The 19,866-nt window shown below is 39.1% G+C and overlaps 1 protein-coding gene across 15 annotated transcripts in view; it reads left to right on the top strand.

Moving 5' to 3' along the window:
- The window catches only part of NBEA (neurobeachin), a 748,692-nt gene that overhangs the window by 115,308 nt on the left and 613,518 nt on the right, over positions 1-19,866 (top strand). For all 15 annotated transcript variants that reach the window (XM_075919184.1, XM_075919178.1, XM_075919179.1 and 12 more), the window contains exon 6: positions 6,871-6,997. In XM_075919184.1, the coding sequence (XP_075775299.1) occupies positions 6,871-6,997 (127 nt within the window). The remainder of the gene's footprint in view (positions 1-6,870; positions 6,998-19,866) is intronic.

The raw sequence follows: 19,866 nt of genomic DNA, 5'->3' as shown, positions 1-19,866 counted from the left end.
TCTCTAACCTCTGTTTCTCTGGAGGTGGGTGATGGGGGAGGGATCACATGAGGATTACCTGCTGTGATCCCTCCTTTTGGGGCATCTGGTAATGGCCACTGTTGGCAGACAGGATAATGGGCTAGATAGATGGACCTTTGGTTTGACCCAGTATGGCTGTTATGTTCTTAATTTGAAAATAATTTCAAAGCACGCACATATCCCCCAGTCTTCATTAATACAAAGATCTAGTATCTTTTTGTTTCCTTTAGGATGGTTTTCAGTAAGGATAAATGCAAGGTAATCCAATTGGGAAGGAACAATCCATTACTCATACAAATGGGAAATGACTTCCTAGTGGACCACAAACTAAATATCAGTCAGTGTGATACTGTGGCCAAAAAAAAAAATCAATACCAAAAATTATTCTGGGATGCATTAGCTAGGAGTGTTGGAAGACAGACATAAAAAGTCATTCTTCTACTCTGTGCTGATTAGGCCTCAACTAGTGTATTGGGTCCAGTTCTGGACTCCACAATTCAGGTAATATGTGAATAATCTGGAGAAGGTCCAGAAAGGCGCAACAAAAATGATGAAAGGTCTAGAAAACAGGACCTATGAGTAATGACCACATGTCCAATTTTTAAAGGGCGTGTCCTGTATTTAAGCCCTCCTGAAGGTTCGCCCCCCCTTAAAAAAAAAAAAAAAAAAAAAAAAAAAAAAGTAGGACAGTTGTCCCATTTTTCCTCTTTTTCCTCCTCCCATCAGTACTGGTGGATCCTGGTTTTGGACAGGTATTTGCTCACCAGCTGTATACCCACCAGGGGTGAATTTGTGGGGATCCAGTGGCTCGTGCTTTCTCTTTGCCCCTTTCACCATCGTTTCCATTTCCAATTAGCACTGGCTACTTGCTGCGGAGGTTGGTGAGTGTGTCCTCATGGTAGTCAATTGTGTCATCTCTGTGGCCCACCTTTACATACTTACCCTCTCACTGTTCCCTCCCTGCAATGCCCCTACCCTAATCCTGCTGCTGTTCCATACCCCCACCAGTGGATGTATCTTGCTCCCAGCACTGTGTGGACAATAAACCCCAGTCAGATCATTCAGCTTACTAATACCCTGGCTGGCAGGCTCCTTCCTTCCCCCCACTCCCTCTGCCTAGGCTGGCACCCAAATAAAGCTCAAGACTCTGTGTCTCAGGGTGCTGTCTAGGAGGAGCCAAGCCCTGCATGTGCCAAATTCTCATACAATTTGGCATGGGGAAGATCTCTGCCCCTCAGCTAAGCACTTCAGTGGCAGAGAGGAAGCTATTTCCAGCCTGGTTGTGCCCTGACCTCGAAGGCTCCACAGCAGTTCCCCAGGCAGGAGCATAGCACCCTCTTCACACCCTACATTCTGCCCCCAGGGCCTACAGCTGTGGCCAACCTGCGGCTTGCGAGCCACATGTAGCTCTTCCTTCCCCGGAGCAGCTCGGGAAGCCCTCCCTGCGGCTCAGAAAGCCGCCCCTGAAAACGCCCCTCTCTTCTCTGCTCCCTGTGCTCATTGGGGCAAGGGAGTCATCCGGAGTGGCTATTAAAGATGGTGTCAGCCAGCGGGAGCCTGATGTGGCCAAAAAGCCTCTAAATGTGTTTTCTTAAAGGGGCACTCTTTTTGTTTTTTTTTTCTTGCCAACTTTGCCCTGGCTGTTTGCGCTGGATCCACTGATATCTTGGCTCTTTGCCCAGAATAGGTTGGCCACCCCCGGCCTACAAGGCTACTCTGTCCCCTAGGCAGTTCTCATTAATTGCCATTGAACTCACTTGAGTAAGAGTAATTTTACCAGGTGTCCCATATTCAGCATAGGGATATATGGTCATCTTATCTATGAAGGAAGAGTGAAAGAACTGGATTTTTTTAGCCTGGAAAAGAAAAGTGTGACAGGGGACATAAAAGGTTCTTACAAGGAAGAGGGTGAAAAATTATGCTCCTTAGCCTCTGATGATAGGACAAGAAGCAATGGGTTTAATTTCAGCAAGGGAGGTTTAGGTTGGACATTAGGAAAAACTCCCTGTCAGGATAGTTAAGATCTGGAATAAATTGCCTAGGGAGTTTATGGAGTTTCTATCATTAGATATTAAGAGTAGATTAGACTCTATAAGGGATGGTCTAGACAGTGCTTGGTTCCTGCCATGAGTGCAGGGAACTGGACTCAATGACCTTTAGAGGTCCTTTCCCAGTCTGATATCTATGATTTACAATTGGCTTATTGTGCTTGCATAGTTCTTATAAATAATTCACACATCTCAATATTGCACTGGCATGCACACCTAATGTCCACTTCTTGTGAATTTATTTTCTAATGATTCTGATGCAATCAGTGTCTGAGAAGATGTTGGTTTCAACTCTGATTATTAGTTTTCCGGTATAGCTGCCAACTGCTGCTTGTATGACTTTTCTGATTTAGAAGTCTGTATTTATCTGTTTCTGGTATGGTACAATCATGTGTCTTAGTTCCTTCTTGTTACAGCTGTACATTTCTCATGTAATATCTTAGTATGTTATGATCATAATAGCTCTGAACTTGTAGCTACCATCCTTGCTGATTGCCAACCTTGTGTTGCTCTATCATTGAGGTCTGTTATACTCTGAAACACAGATAGTGATTTTACCCTCCTATAGTTGCTTTAATGATCTGTGAACCCTCTGAGAGTTGCCTTCATTTTCTTCAGTATCTGTTCATGTTCTGCCTGAGTTGATACTGCTATTATCATGTCATATTCTGTGTTATGGATTCCTGAAATAACTCCATATGTATCACTATTTCTTTGTAGAAATACTTTACTGGTTACCTATTCTTCCAAAAGGTAGATGGAGAAACTTGTATCTGTGCCACAGTGTACTGAAAGTGAATCATTCAGATGACTCTTAGCTAATGTAACTTCCCTATATCCATCTTTTTTATCTTGTATAGTGAATATGCTTTTTACGAGCTTCTTGACACTGAACATCTTCCACTGTGGGGTGGATCAATACTGTCCCAGTATAGCCTTAAGATCTTTGGTATGCCAACAAAGCCTAATCTTTTTATTTTTCTTCAGTTATTACCACATTGTTAACTCATGAAGTGGGTGCATTCCTTTTGGCTATGACCCTTTCCTTTTCTAACTGCTTGAGTGCATCTTTGAGTGTGTCACTACAGAAGATATATATCTGCAGCTGGGCATGAGAGGTTTCTGATGGATTTGTATTTGAGATGCTTTCCATAGAATTATCTTGTTCCATCAATACTGCTGGATATTGCTCAGGTCCTGGGTGCCTTCATGAACAGCATGTGTATTCCATATATTAGATGTAGTTGTGTACTTTCCACAAGTGGTATTATAGGTGTGTGATGCTATTTCTGCACTATGTACTGGGGTGTGATTTCTAGCTCACGTATGCATACTTATGCTAACTTAGTGAGAATTTGTGTGAGTATAAACAGTAGCATAGCCACAATAGCATGAGCAGTAGTAGCACAGCTTAGGCATTCTGCGTAGACTGCCACCTAAACATCCATAGTGCAAGTACTAATATGTGCTTGCAGCTATCCCATGCTGCCATAGTTACGTTACTATTTATGTTTGTGCTAGTTCATTGAATCTCAGCTCATGAACAACATGTGAGAGCTGGGAATCATATCCCTTGCTATGCAGAGGTAGCTTTCGTAATGATGAACTTGAGGACTGATCTTATTCTTATCTGTTGCTGTGGTTAGGGTGATTTATTCAAAGTCTGTTCTGGAATTCCCACGTGTTTGTAAGTGTAGCATTTATTTCGATGAGACTTGGTATCTTTTTGCCCCCAGCCCTGCCCATTCCACCTGAGGCCCTTCCCCTTCTGGAAGTGTGAAGTTATCCACCTCCCCCCCCCCCCCACCTCCACCTTGCCCAGGGACCAGGCAAGTCTGTCGACCTTATAATCTCTTCCCCCACCCCCCAATATTTCCACAAAAGTGTTCAGTTTCTTTGGATAAGCTTTGGTGTGCTAGGCCTTGACTATACTGCACTGAGTACCCTTTTGTGGAAGAGCCTACATCAACTTGTCAGTGTGTGGCCCAGATACGATCTTTTTTTTTTTTTTTTTTTAAATAACTTGAGGCTCTGCAAATCTTACTTTTAGCCCAAATGAGCTGCTTCAGCCTTTACTTTTCTCCTTTTATCAGTGTCACTGAATCCAATTCTGTCTCTAAGCATGTCATTTTCAAGATTCTCAAATTCCTGTTTTTTTCCTTAGCTCTGACATACTTATTTACTCTTCTCCTAGGTGTGCTTGAAATTAGAACTGGTATAATTTAGATGTCAGATGTTACTTAGTGATGCAATAGTTCCTAAATGTTGTTAATTCCCCATCCCAAATGGGAGCATTTTCAGTTGGCTGCTGTGGGAATGTGTGAGAAACTTCCACAGCTGCCTCATCTTTTCTGGACAGTAAAATGCCTACTTACCTCTCTTCTCTTATTTCATTTGCTTTTGAAGCTTTAAAGCAGGAATTCATTATAATTTTTATGCATGGAAATGTAGTATATCCTCCCTCCACTTACAACACTTACTCTTTGAGTAAAGAGTCAATTTTCTGAGAACTGAAAAACAAAGCTGTTAGTTTGTTAAAAACTTGTTTAAAATGGCTTCCTTTAAGAAATTTAGAATCTGAGACTTTTTGTCATCTCAAATTTTCTTAACAGATTAACAAACTCTTCAAACTTCCACAAAACAAGTTAATTGAAAATTTGTGTTTAGGCTGTATTTAATTAAAGTAGATTATAATTAAGCTCATTTATTAATGACTAATTATTATGATACAATTAACAGGTCAGAAATTAGTTTGCATGCAATTTTATTAGTTTTAATGAGTCAGCCATATGAGGAAAACTGAATGTATTTGTGCACAGTAAAAGATGACAAAACAGCTATGACTTTTTTCATAATTGTATTGCTGTCATGGCATGATTGCAAGGATGAGATAAGGTTATTTTGTTCCCTTAACTGTGTATTTCTGTATATTAACACGTTTGGATTTTTTTTTAAGCACAGCAGAGCAATGAATTTATTTGGTTTTTAGTGTTTGTATTTGGTTTGATTAAACTCTGTATTGTGTTTTTCCTTGTAAAATAAGTATGTAAGATGAAATTTCAACCTTAACTGCATTTCAATATAGGTGACATATTCCAAGACAAAAACCAAACACACAGTGTTGTGAGCTTTGGTGAGTGACAGGATAATTGAGCTATTGATAATACAGATGAGAGGCAGAAAGTTTGGATAACAGGAAATGGGGTTTTTTCCACTGAGTAAAGTCTGTCGTTGGTAGTTGACAGTATTGCATATGTGGGTCTGATGGTTAAGGTTCCCAAGGAATAAATTGTAGAATGTCAAGAGTGTATGAAGGACAAAATTCATTTGGACACTGAAGGGAAAAAAGGAAAACTCCTGACTAAGGTGTGGAAAGTAGAACAATCACCTGAATACAGAAGCAAAAAAGCCCAAAGATGGAGAAAAAGACAATTCAGAGCAGAGGGATGAATGTAAGATGAAGATAGAAATGACTAAAAAGCACTGACACTTGTATTCTTATGATAAGACTATATGGTGGGGATTTAAGTGAGGGATAAATCAAGGCAAAGGAAACAAACATCATTGTCAAAGCACCTGGATTTAAAGCGAAGGGAAAAAGGATGGTAGATGGAGTGACAGATGGGATAAAAAGAGCCTTTTTTTCAGACGGGGTAATTCATTTGTTAGAAATTAAAGGGGAAAAGAAATTGAATAGAGGGTAGGGAACTGGATGATACATGGAATCAGAGAAATCAGAATTGCAAGCAGATAATGTGACTGAACTTCTCACACTAACATTGGTCCCCAACACGGTGCCTGCGGGTGCCATGGCCCCCACCAGGGCATTTATGTGCACCCGCCAAATGATCTGGGCTGGCCCCGGCATGCTGCGCATGTGGGGTGCTGGCCCCGGGTGCGTGGCGCATGGATGGTCCCTGCCCCAGGCGCGTGGTGCGTGAGTGGCCCTGCCTTTGGGCACCAGGCAGCCCTGAAAGGTTGGGGACCACTGGATTAATAGATATTTAGCACTTTTGAAAATCAGGTCACTTATGTTTAGATGTCATAATTTGGATTAGGAACTGAATTTCAGGCACCTAATTATGCTGAATATATATGATATACATAATACGTAACATAAGAGAGGAAGTTTCAGAGAAGTAGCCAGCGTAAGAGAGGAAGGATGATCATATGATTGTGGCATTGTACAGGTACTTAAAATACATAGCTTCATTTTCTGATTGTTACTTGGGGACATATTTTTAGAAGAATTTAGGCACCTAATGGGATTTTCAAAGCACTAAGTTACTTGATTCCCAAAATGGAAGATATCTGCCTAGGTTCTGTTCAAATTACCTGTAGGCAGCTATCTGCAGTTTTAGGTGCCTAAATTCTTTTAAAAATCTGGCCTTCAAATGTCTTTGTACTACATATCTCTCTTTGTAAATCAGAGATATTTGCTACCTCCCAAGAGTTTTATGAGAATAGTATTTTTGAAGCTCTGGGGGATAGCCAAGTTAGTCTGTACAGGATAAATTACAAAAAAACAACAAATGGTCTGGTAGCACTTTATAGTCTAACAAAACATATAGGTGGTATCATGAGACACTGATGTTTATTATTGCCTAAATAGCTAGATTAATGTGTGTAGCAGTATTAAATCTGTTCCCTGATACATCAGGTAATTATCTAAAAGAGAGAAAATATTTTGCTCTGTGCTTCAAAAGTTGTGGTGTTTGTAAATATTTAATTTTTTTGTCAAAATTTCCCTTTGTCCGCAGAAAATTTTATGTTTTTGTCCTTAATTATTCTTTCTTTTCAGTTTTCGCACTAGCAAAGGAGTTGGGTACTCTGCTCATTTCGTTGGCAACTGCTTAATAGTTACATCATTGAAATCAAAAGGAAAAGGTTTTCAGCATTGTGTGAAGTATGATTTTCAGCCACGCAAGGTAAGCAAAACAGTGTTCACAATGAAGAATGCTTATGAAATTGTGATCAAATGCCTCTGAGGAAGTAGTAAGGCTCCCTAGTGTCAGTAAAAGTGATAATTTCTCACTTATTTATAACTAGTTTCTGTGATTCTGTCATACACATTATATGTCAGTACAGGGCATCAGCACAAGAAACATGGACTCTTTTTTATTATTTATTTGCCATAGCACACAGGCACCTTACTAATGGTGCAGGACTTCATTGTGCTAGGTATTGTACAAAGTGAAAAGACAGTGGCCGCTCCAGGGCTTGAATACTGTTGTAACAATTAGAGTTACGAACAGAGAAGGATTCCCAGAGTATTTTTATAATTCTGATGAATTGATTTAGTTTTGTTTTTAAAAGCTATATATGTCTATGTAACCCACACACCTCATGTGGATACCATGCAGTGGCACCTAGACCACAGCAACAATTAAGACCAAGAGACCTCTACAGCATGGGCTGGGAGCCAGCTGGCTTTTAGCTCAGAGAATAGAGGCTCCCATACTCAGCTCCAGCGGTCCCAGGTTCAAATCCGCCCGGTGGCAGTTACATTTCTCTCTAGTATGCTTCAGCATTCTTCTAAATATTTGGCCCTTCATTTTAAATCTGTTACCAAACTGTACATTGAGACCTGAATTAAAATATCAAGCCAAGCATAATGACAGTCACCTCATCCAATTTTGCAATGGAACATAGGTTGAACCTCTAAAATCCAGGGCACTCTGGCCTGGTGACTTCCATGGTCCGGCAGGACCACAGGTGTCTCTGGGCCAGAGAGCCCTATTAGCCGGGAGTCACGCAGCAAAAGGGTTTATAGCTGGGAGTCTGGCTACGGCCATCAGAAGTGGAGCCGGCGGCTATAGTGGGACTGGCATCCTGGTGAGGACCAGCAGCTGCTGAGGGTTGTCTGGGAGCCTGGCTGGGGTGAGCAGCCCAAGGCTGGCCACCTGACTGGGGCTGGCAGAGGTAGGAGGGCGGCCTGAGCAAGGCTGGTGGCCAGGGCCAGGGTGAGGGGGAAGAGAACAGCTGGGGTCAGCAGTGGAGCCAGGCGGGCAGGCCTCAGTTGACCTCCCCTGATCCAGCAAACTCAATTGTTTGGGAACAGTCAGGTTCCAAGGGTATCAGACTAGGGAGATCCAACCTATAGTGAGTAATGAAATGGAACTTAGTGGTAGATGAATGCATTTCTAAGGTTCCTGGAAGTTAAATTACTACTGTGCAAGCCACAGTGATATGAAGTATGGATTAAGTTTAATATCACTTTTCAGTAAAAATGATGTTTGACACATTTAAATACTGCTTGAACTGTTGTTATAAGGAATTTTGTTTAGCAAATGAACACATTTTTCATCTTGTTTTAAAGAGATATTTAAATGTATTTGGATTATCAAAGCCTTCTATTCTGAGAGTTCTTGGTTACTCTTGTAAGGGAGTGGCACACTTGGTCATCTGCATCTTCAGAGGTCTGATCTCCTGATATAGCTTTCATACAGTTAAATTTTGGAAAGCTGACTGATGGAAAGATGCTGGGGAGAAAAAAGATCTGCTCCTGTCCAGCAATAGTATTTTTCAAATTTGTACTGTTTGTTTCTTGCTCTGGGCCCAACTTGTTTTGGATTTGTTAATACAGGTAGTCCCCGGGTTACGTACAAGATAGGGACTGTAGGTTTGTTCTTAAGTTGAATTTGTATGCAAGTCGGAACTGGCGTCCAGATTGAGCCGCTGCTGAAACTGACCAGTGGCTGACTACAGGAAGCCCGAGGCAGAGTTTCTCTGCTCCGGGCTTCCTGGAATCAGCCACTGATCAGTTTCAACAGCGGCTGAATCTGGATGCCTGGGACAGAGCAGCTGGGGCGCTGCTGGGTAGGTCCTCGCACCTCGGCACTGCGGGGACCGACCCGGCAGCACCCCAGCTACATTACCCCAGGTGTCCCCAAGTCAGCTGCTGCTGACCATTCCAGGAAGCCCGGGGCAGAGTGTGCCCCCCCCCCCCCCCCCAGCAGACCAGGGAGACGCGGAGCGGCTTTTCTCGCTGCGGAGGACGCGGGCGGCGGGACCGCGGCGCATCTCGGCGGTCTGCTGGCAGGGGCGCAGCTAGTGCGTGGTGAGTCACCCCGTTCGTAAGTAGGGATCCGACATAAGTCGGATCCACGTAACCCGGGGACTGCCTGTATTTTAATATAACAAATTTTTTTATTACATAGGTGATTAAATTTCTGAATAAAATACTGAAATTTATTTTACTGAATTTACCTTGCTCTTGGTGACTTTGTCATGATAGTAATGGGTCTGCTGGCAGCGATACAGACTTTTTGTTCCCTTATTTGTTCCATGGAGAAATAAGCTTTCACCTTACTCCTAAATCAGTATTAATTTGGGATGTCTCTTATTCCTGGTAAATCATGAACATTTCTCTACCACCTTCCCCTGTTCATATCTACAGTATGTAATCCTGATGTTTCTATGCATATAGTGATTCTGTTGGCTTCTGGCTTTTTTAACCTTGATTCTGAAATGGACTGGTTATCCAGTTGTCAGTTTGCACATAGCTGCATAGAACTTGCAGTACTGTAAACTTTTTTTTTTTGCCTTTCTTCCAGTGATATAAGTAGCATTGCTATTTGCTTGGGTACTCAGATGTTCTTCAGAGTAAAATCTTTATTTTTTAGCATGCATACTGGCAAACTCATTGCTTCTACTGCTATGTATTTGTGAACCAAAATCCTGGGTATAAATCTGTTAGATTTTTTTCCTGTGTGAGTAGCTCATTTGTCTAGCATATTACTCTGTGGCACGTACACAAACTAATAAGCCCTAGTGGATTCTGTCTGGATCCATTGGCAGTAATCAGACTGTGGTACTCTGTCTTACAAATTGTAATTGCATAGATTTTAAGGCCAGAAGGGAACATTGTGATAATCTTTTCTGACCTCATGTGTTACACAGATTATAGAACCTAACCCAGTAATATCTGCATCAAGCCATGCCTTTTATTAAAATTTAGGACTCCAACACATTGTTGGGTTGGGCATTTCACATATTTAAAAAAACCTAAAATTCCCTGTGTACTCATGACAGAAGTTTCTTTCAAATTAAATGGCCAATCCGAGCACTTTGAAAGGAGATTAAATTCAATTTTCCTGGCTGCATCTATATCTCTGATTAATTTTTCAATCCTCCCACTATCAAATAACACTACATTGCTGGCATAGTATGACACTAAACTACAAAGTGCTTAATTTGGTCCTCTCTACTTCTCTGAGGTCATGTTGTTTAGATTTCAGCACTAGCCAGGAATACCCCATTTGTGATTGCGTCCTTCTGGATCATTACAGCAGCATGGAGCCATGCAGAAGTGTAGGATTTTCCTGTAATCTGGGGAGAGAAGACTTGTCTTAACAGCCGATACCATAATGTGAAGATATATTTATATCAAAGCAAATAACCAATAAGAGTCACTCCTGGGACTTCTCCCTGCTGCAACACAGGGAAGGAATACCTGCAGAATTACATAAGAATGGCCATACTGGGTCAGACCAAAGGTCCATCTAGCCCAGTATCCTGTCTTCCAACAATGGCCGATGCCATATGCCCCAAAGGGAGTGAACAGAACAAGTGATCCTTCTCCAATCATCCATTTCTATCCTCTGACAAACTGAGGCTAGGGACACCATTCCTCCTCATCTTGGCTAATAGCCATTGACCTAACCTCCATGAATTTATCTAGTTTTTTTTTTAAACCCTATTAAAGACATGGTCTTCACAACATCATCTGGCAAAGAGTTCCATAGGTTGACTATAAATTATGGAAATCCCCCCTCCAGAAAGAATAGAAATAGAACCTCTAGCAGTGCTCCAAGTACTTTCCTCTATTTTGAGGATCAGATTTTTTGCCAGGAAGGCCACCACTTAACCTCTGATAGAGGCAGCGGTCCAGGGTGATTGAGGGCTCCTTGGGAGTGCACTAGTTGCCTCCAGGGACTATTGAATAGTCATGTAACTGCTAAAATTTGATGCATTTATATAACTATTCAGTTACATGCGATCTAACATCCCTAGCCTCCTTGTTGGAGTCTATACCCAGAACTGTCTATACCCAGAACTGTACTATCTCGCACTGCACAGGGGTCTGTACAATGCAAGCTCATTAATATAGTTTGCTTCCCCTTAATATGGGGAACCTATATTAACCCTGCGTTGGCTAAGCTGAGATTTTTCTAGATTCTTCACTTAAAGGCAAACTGGTTAAAATTAAACATAAAGTAAATGTATTACTTATAGAAAGATAGATTTTAAGTGATTCTAAGTCTGGGCAGGGCAAGATGCAACCTGGGGGCCGGATTCTGCCTGCCTAACTCTTTGATCTGGCCTGCAGACTTCATCTGGCCACGTATTTATATCCTGATACTCATGACACCAAATTCCCAGGTGGTAGCTCAGACAGCAGGATCCTATTTAAATAGATCATGGCTCATGGTCGCAGCGCTACCCTGGCAGGGGCCGGAACCATGAGCTGTGGTAAATAGGACAAAAACAAAGTACTCCACTCAGGAAGGAACAATCAGTTTCACATTTATTTATGTATTTAAATATTTTTACCCCAACTCTCTATTATAATATTCGACACAGTTTACAACATTTTTTAAATGAAATACAAATATATATAAAAATTTAAAATACTAGACCTCAAAAGAACATAAAACCTGCTAAAAAATATTGAGAAGGGGAACATACACATATAGACAGTTAGGAAATGACTATCCAGGAAAGAGTACTGCAGAAAAGAATCTAGGGGTCATAGAGGACCACAAGCTAAATATGAGTCAACAATGTGACACTGTGGCAAAAAAACAAAACAAAATCAAACATCATTCGGGGATGAATTAGCAGGAGTATTGTAAGCAAGACATGATAAATAATTCTTCTCTACTCTACATTGATTAGGGCTCAAGTGGAGTATTGGGTTCAGATCTAGGCACTTCTTCCACATCTAGACAGGAAAGATGTGAAGAAATTGGAGAGGGTCCAGAGAAGAGCAACAAAAAATGTTTAACCCCTTTTATGGGATACAAAATGAGAGGAATGAAAATCCCAGTTCTATGACCTTCTGAAACAAAATTTGACCATAAGTTTTAAGGGGTATGTCTATGAGTGCACACTGCAGTTATATTAGGGCCTGCTAACGAGAAGGTGGTGGGAATGGAGGACTGGGAAACGGAGTAAAAGACCTTACAACATTGGAATTAGGAATAGAATTTGGGGTAAAGTCTGTGCTATCAGAGCTGGGAATAGGGACATGGGATAACACTCTGCCCAGGTGTAGAGCTATGAATATACTTGCTTGGAACTAACGCCAATAAAGGTTGCATAGTCTGCACTTTTGGACTTCTGGTTTTATTGCTTTTTGTTCGTGTGACAAGAACCGGGAAAGGGGATAAATGGAAAGCCTTTTTAAGGTTCCACGTCACACTAGAAACAGAAAAGATTCGGTAGGTTGTTTATCCATTCTCTGTATGAACATTGCAGTCTCTCTCTCTATTGTTTGTTATGAGAATTTTGCCCTGTCGCGTTTTAAATATGCCAAGTGATTGAGCTTTTGGGAAATTATTCTAAAGAGCAATAGATCTCTCCATTGACATCCAGCCTTAAATTTTCTTTCTTAACTTTGTTCCAAGGCTCCTGGTTAATCCTCTCGTATGGCTATTTGTCTTCCTCTAGTGTTTCTATCCTTCAAATAAGCATCTATAAATATCTCTCCTTTTTTTAACCAACAAGATTTGAATTGGGCTGGTACTGTGGTTTGGGATTTTTTTTTAAGGTTGCCATCAGATTCTCAAACAGCTTGATTTTAATTTATTTTAGTTAACCTTTCTCTGATGGGTTTAACGGAGAACACTGTTAAAATGAAATCTGAATGCAAACAGATTAATTGGTGCTGGAGTCTGCAAAGGGTCTGACTGTATTCACCTCACAGGGTTATTTAGTTCAATTTTCAATTTGAATAATTAAAATGCAAACTATTTTCCTGTCCATAACTATTTATTTGCCAATCACAGCATATACAAAAGGAGCGGGATAGTCATATTTTTAAGATCTGTACAATCTACTATGAGAGCCTTTTCCTTGTGGTTCCACAAATGAGTGGCATTTGGGAAATTACCAGATTTTGTAATCCTTAATTAACCTATGAAGTCAGTGGGGCAGAGTGGGTGATGGAAACCTGAAAGAACATTTTGAGACAAGCGAAACCTAATTTAGCAGAGCCCAGTGAACCATGTAAGCACTCCTCACCAATATAACTTTCACACTGAACAGCAAAGGCCTGGTTTGTATATATGGTGGACTCCTATTACTGGAAGATGTCCACAGATGCAGGCAGACCATCCCTCCATGAGTTGCACTTGACTCACTTCTACACCTCATTTTTATAAAGAAAAGCTTGACATTTTTTTTAAAGTAAATAAAAGCTTAAACAGATATCACATGACTGGAAGCCAAAGCTCAAAGCATATACATTCAGCTTCAGCTCTGCTTGAATATGCAAATTAATGAGTTGGGGAGCTAAAATTTGAGGAACTCAAAGGACCTCAGTAGGGAAGTATAATCACATTTTGAATGCCCAAACAATCCTGTGTGAGTAATGTTTCACTTCTGTCTATCCATTGGTGTGGGTTTGTAAGTGGAATTTGAGGGAATATGACCAGTTTTGTTTTTCAGTTTGAGTCCTGGCTGTTACTTAAATTATCTATATTTAGTCTTTTAAAATATTTCCTGGCAAAGTAATCATTCCGGTCCTTTATCATTCTTATTTGACTCTGAACTAGCTTTAGTTCTTTAGTTTCCTTAGGTAAAGAAGGGCATAGAAATTACCACGATATTCCAGGTGTGGCTTTATCGGAGATGTCTGGAGATCAGAGGCCTATTTCCTCCATGGTTTGCAATATAAGCTCTGTATATGCAGCCAGTGCAAAACTGGATAATATAAACATATAATTAAATACTAATGTAAACTTATAATTGCACAGTTAAAATCAGTCAAAATGCAGCACGTTTTGGTTCAGAGGAGTAGCCATGTTAGTCTGTAGTTTTAAAATGCACAGTCCTGTGGAAACTTAGGGTGTCTACACTGCACCATTATTTTGAGATAACTAGCTTTCTTTCAAAATAACAACATGAGCGTGTACATAGCCATTCCGTTATTTCGAAATAATTTTGAAATAATGGACAGTTTATTCAGAAATCTGTAAACGTCATTCGATGAGGAACAATGCCTGTTCTGAAATAGCCATTTTGAAATAAGGCAAGTGTAAAATGCTCCACTTCTGCAATTTTGAAATAGAATGGCCCTGACAAGGGGTTAAGTTATTCCTCCCCAGTGCCTTCTGGGGCTCTAGATTGATAGCACATCTACATTAGGGAAACCTGCTTCAAAATAATTGTGAGGCTTCCCTGCAGTGTAGACATGCTATTTCGAAATAAGCTATTTTGGAATAACTATTCCAGAATAAATTTAAACAACAAATGGTCTGATAGCAGTTTATAGACCAACAAAACATATAGGTGGTGGTATGAGTTTTTGTGGACACAGACCATTTCTTCAGTGCTACCAGACCATTTGTTGTGTTTTAAGTTTATCCTGTTCAGATTAACTTGGCTACCCATGAAACTTCTATTCCAGAATAGTTTATTTCAAAATAAGTGTGCAGTATAGACATACCCTTAGTGATTAACAAATACATCATGAGCTTTCGTGTAAAACTGACTCATCTGATGTAGTGGATTTTACCCGGAAAGGCTCATGATATATTTGTTGTTCTCTTGGGGTATGTCTATACTTGAACCCTCTTTTGAGCGGGAGACGCTGTCATGGCTCCTTCCCACTCTGGCATGATAAATGCAGAAGTGGGGGCCAGCAAGTGTACCCCAAAGCCTTATCTACCAGGCTTTGGTATAAAAATTCCCCCCAAGATCTTAAAAACCTAGATCTGGGTAATAAAACTTCCGCTGCCACCACCCAAATGTTGATAAAGAAATCAGGGGAAAGATCATTTGGGAAATCTTACCCCTAAATAAAAATCAAGGCACACAATTAATCACTGCCAGGTTAATAAAAGAAAAGAAAACTTTTATTATTACAACAATATTCTGGTTGCAAGTATAATGACTAGAGAGGAAGGTAACAAAATATACTCATGGAGAAACTCCATGGGCCTAGAACTTAGTTACAAAGAAAAGCCAAAACATCTTTTAGGCAGTGCCAGATCTCAGATCCCATACCCAATCCATAACACAATAAAACCTAACGAAACTACCTAAACTTTACCCTACTTACAGAAAATGAAGAATGGTGTCTTGGAGAGAGAGAGACATGCTTGTCCCTCTCTGTAGCTGCAGAGAACTCTCAGAGAGACAAAAGGGAGAAAAGAAAAAAACCCAAATTCCTTTGTCCCAGTTTGAAAAGTCCCACCTACATTCCTATTGGTCACTCCACCTGGCTAGGTGTAGTTAACCCCTTAATCCCCAGGCTGCTGGCTAACCCTCATAATCATGACAGAGGCAAATGAAGACATTTGAAATTGCAAATGAAGCTGGGATTTAAATATCCCGTGCTTCATTTTCATATTCATATTATGGTGCCATTTTGAAATAGCGCTATTTTAAAATAAGACGCTGTTAAGACACGGTTATTTTGAGAGAAAACCCTTCCCTTGAAATGACTGGTAAAGTTCATTGTATGAGGAATAAGGGTTATTTCGAGAGAAGGGTTTTCTTTTGAAATAACCACGTCTAGACAGGGTTTCTTTTTTCGAAATAGAAGTATTTCAAAATAGTGCCTGGATGCAATTATGCAAATGAAGCATGGGAAATTAAAATCCGTGCTTCATTTGCAATTTCGCTCAGCTGCATTTGCATTCCTCTCTTGAAAGAGAAATGCAGTGTTTCTTAAACTATTTTCCGCGGAACACTGGTGGTAGTCTTTGTTTTTGTCTGACAGTTTTTTAAAGAGAATTTTCATAAGTGTTCTACATAAAAAATATTATTGTTTAGTGTTCCGTGGTCTCAAAGTTTAAGAAACACTGCTTTAAGATGCCACAGGGCTTCTCGTTTTTTTGCTTTTATGGTGCGTATTTTACTGCATAAATACTTATGTTAAGTTTTACTATATATAAGCAATGTGGCTTAATTTAGTTTTTGGAACCCTTACTACTGCATTTCTTGAGGTTTAAAATTAACTGTGGAATACTATTGTGTATTAAACATAACTCTTTATACTAAATTGCTTGATTCTTTGAAAGAAAAATATTCCCATGTTCAATATTTTTAACATTTAAATTGCCCCCATTGGAGTTTTAGGTTGAATAAATTTTTTTGTTTGAGGTAAGGTAGCGGTGCTGCTGCTGTATGACTGGGAGATGTTTTTCTGCAAATTCTGCTGCTTCCTTGTCAACCTTGTCAGATTTATTGTGATGGCTGTATATTCACAGCAAATTAGAACATAGATTATTTTAAAATAAAATCTTCCTTTTGAAGCTATAATGGAAAGCGACAATTTTCAGTGACACTTGGCAAATTATGGGATCTACTAGTTTTGATTTTTTTTTTTTATTATTATGCATTTGTAACTTTATCCTATTCCTGATTTTAAGATAGCATGGTAAAAATAATTTCTCAGGCAGATTTTCTTAGCTATACCCCATATGTCTGCAGACCTCAGCTCAGGTTGTGTAGATGTCTGTGCATGGATTTACAAAGCTATGCAGACATATCTGGTGTGAAATTGTAGAGCAGTAGGGCTCTAATTAGTTTGCTGCATGTAAATAATGTCCACTGAATGAGTGCTGAGTTTTCACTTGCCCATAACTTATTTGAAATATTTCTTTCTCATTCAAGTAAATAAACCAATTGCACTAATCCTCACTGAGGAATTATTTTTGTAAATGTAAAATGTTGAGGAAAAAACTTCCAACAATCAATATGCGGTTAGTTTTATTTGGCATATTTTTAGTTTTCTTGCCAAAATGAATATCAACTGAATGCTTATTTTTTGTTTGTTTTTTTTATTAACAAAATCACCTTTGGCAGAGCAAGGGAGGGCAGAAAACATGTTTGCAATTTTTTAAATACTCGTAAGACATTTTAATACATACCGTTGTATGGTGTTTTCCATAAAAGGAATATCATTGTCACATCTAGACTCCACAATGTCTGCGTGTGGTTCTTGGTCTATTTAATTTATTGCATGTCTGTAATTTGCTACTCTAACAGAATGAGTGCTTCCAACAGACTCAGGAGAAAAAATGGTTAAAGGTGGACCATAAATAGAATTATTAAAGTTCCATCAGTTTTAGGCTAATAAATCAAAAACTTCAATTGGCAAGTATGTGCAGGGCATTCACCATGTAACTGATTTTAAATTTAATATTTCTTCTTCAAATGATGTAACTATTTTAATTCAGAAAGATTTAGTTATTTACGAACTATATGATCAATAACCACTTAAATATAGCCACTTATCAAAGGAGAAAGAATTTAACAGTGCACAGCAGTTTAGAACAGAAAGTGAAGGATAATTTAATATTTTAAAAAAAGAAATGTGCAGATTTAAACTTCAGGGGGGAATTCAATAGAAATTAATTACACAAGTTGTAAACTGTCCAAGATGCATAGCATTGATTAGCCCTGCTCTTGTATGCAGCACTATTGGATGTTCAATGGTCATAACTGATCAGGCCTGCCTTATTCAAAAGACCACTTCTCTCATTAAGATATATGGAACAATCCAAACTTGTCTATTCAGCTGGGGGGAGGGAAGCACATTTTTTCATTTGATTTTTTTTTCTTCAAGAAGGAAAAGTCTATAAAAAAAAAAACCAAGAACTGCTGCCTGTGAAATTTTGAACTATATCCATGAGTGCTATCTTATGAAGTGTGGACTGAAATATTTCATGCTTAAAGCATAAGGGAAAAAACAGACAAACTTTTGCGACTCAGATGACTTTAAGAGATATATAAAAAAATAAATTAGACACTTGTTAGGCATTTTCTAATTTAGACAACTTTTGAAAGACTTTTTTGATACACATTCAGAAAATTATAACAAATTAAAATGATTTATTTTTGTATGACCGGAAACTGAATATTTACACATCCTGCGAATACTTACTGATCATTGTAGTTTATGTGGACATGGAGGAAGAAGTGGGACTTAATAAAGAGTAACCCTTCTAGTCAGTTAAGCACTGTTCTATAGTTTCAGAAATAATTCCATTTAAACCTTGTACTTGAGAAGGATGTTTGGTAGCAATGGAGGTAGGGATGTGGGGCAACAGTTCACACTTCACCTGTGAAGCCCCCCCCCCCCCCATTTTCTTAGAGAAAGTCAGGGTTAATAAAAGGCAATAGATCAATTTGAACAGAAATACAAAAGGGAAGGTTACATGGGAAATGATCTTTACCCAGTGTATCTTTTTTTGGTTAATTTGACAATATTATCAACTAGTTTTTGAAATTTAAAAATTGATATCAATAAATGTACAATACTCATATTATTTACTTCATAAATATACAGTTTTGTATTTTGTCTTCTCTGTTTGGCATTTGAATGCCTTAGAAGCATCCTATTAATGGATTAAATTAATACTGGTTCTGGATTGTAGACATTTACTGTGGTTATTGGTCTGTGCCCAAGTCTAAGAAATAACCTAATTTAAATGATCTTAGGGAATATGACAGAGACTTACAGATGCAATTAGACCAGAGACACTGGAATTACTTGTGTAGGATATTAAGAGATTATCTTTAGAGTTGAGACACTGACTCATTCATCAGAAAATCATCCACTGACTATTATGTAAATCAAAAGGTTAGTAGCTGGTGTGAAGATCCACTGGAACCCATGAAATTGGGTCAACCTGGAAAAGTCCATATTGCATGGCTATATAATGTAATTGATCTGAAGTATGCCCAGTAATAAAACTTGCTTTAATTCTTTTATAATATTTTCAGGTTTATCGTTTGACTCCACATTTTAAGGCTGGGTCTGAAAAAGAAAAACCCTTTAACATGTTTTTTGATGAATTATCATGAAATAACTTAAGGCTTTCAGTAAAAAGGAAGTAAACTTTAAATTGACTTCAGTTACAAAAAAGTTCTAATCTGGATGGACATATTCTGGACAACGGCAAAGAGGGGAACATTTAAGGAACCTTTTAGTTTAGGGATTTTCTTTATTACAGTGCTAACGTAAGGTAAACGTTACTGTTGCATCTAACCTGATTTCTATCCACACACCAAAACCTCTGTTTAAGGTGATGCTTTAAACTTAAACTAGCAGTCCTGTCAGAAGATGTGGGTTGAAGTTCAAGTGAATACTTGAGCTATTTACGTAGAGAGGACGCAACTATTTTGTGCATTGTGGCCATTTTCACTTGAGCAAAATCCTCTTGAATTAACTTAGTTCAAGTGTAGATAACTTGCGGTAACTCTCCAATGAAGATATAGCCTTAGATATTAACAGTAATTATTCTGCCTGTTAAAACATTTTTAATTTGAAGTCTTTTGCTAACCAGACACTAACCCTTATTGGCTGCATACCTTTGTTTTCATGAGGGCCTTGGGATACTGTGCTAAGCATTCCTCTAGCATACTATTTCTACTCATAAAAGGTAGAGCCTAGCATGTCCACAGATATGCAGAAAAACTTAACTCCAAGAGAAAGCCAAGAGCATTGTGTAGTAATTGAAAGATATTCACTGAACAGAGCTATCAGAGAGAGCAAGTAATCTTGATAGTTAACGCTATAAGCTCAGTCAATGGCATTTGATAGATATGCAAAATATTC

This window comes from Pelodiscus sinensis, chromosome 1 (genome assembly GCF_049634645.1).
Source record: "Pelodiscus sinensis isolate JC-2024 chromosome 1, ASM4963464v1, whole genome shotgun sequence".
Lineage (NCBI taxonomy): Eukaryota > Metazoa > Chordata > Testudines > Trionychidae > Pelodiscus > Pelodiscus sinensis.
The sequence above is the reverse complement of the archived record's forward strand: the minus strand, read 5'-3'. Positions and strand labels throughout refer to the sequence as shown.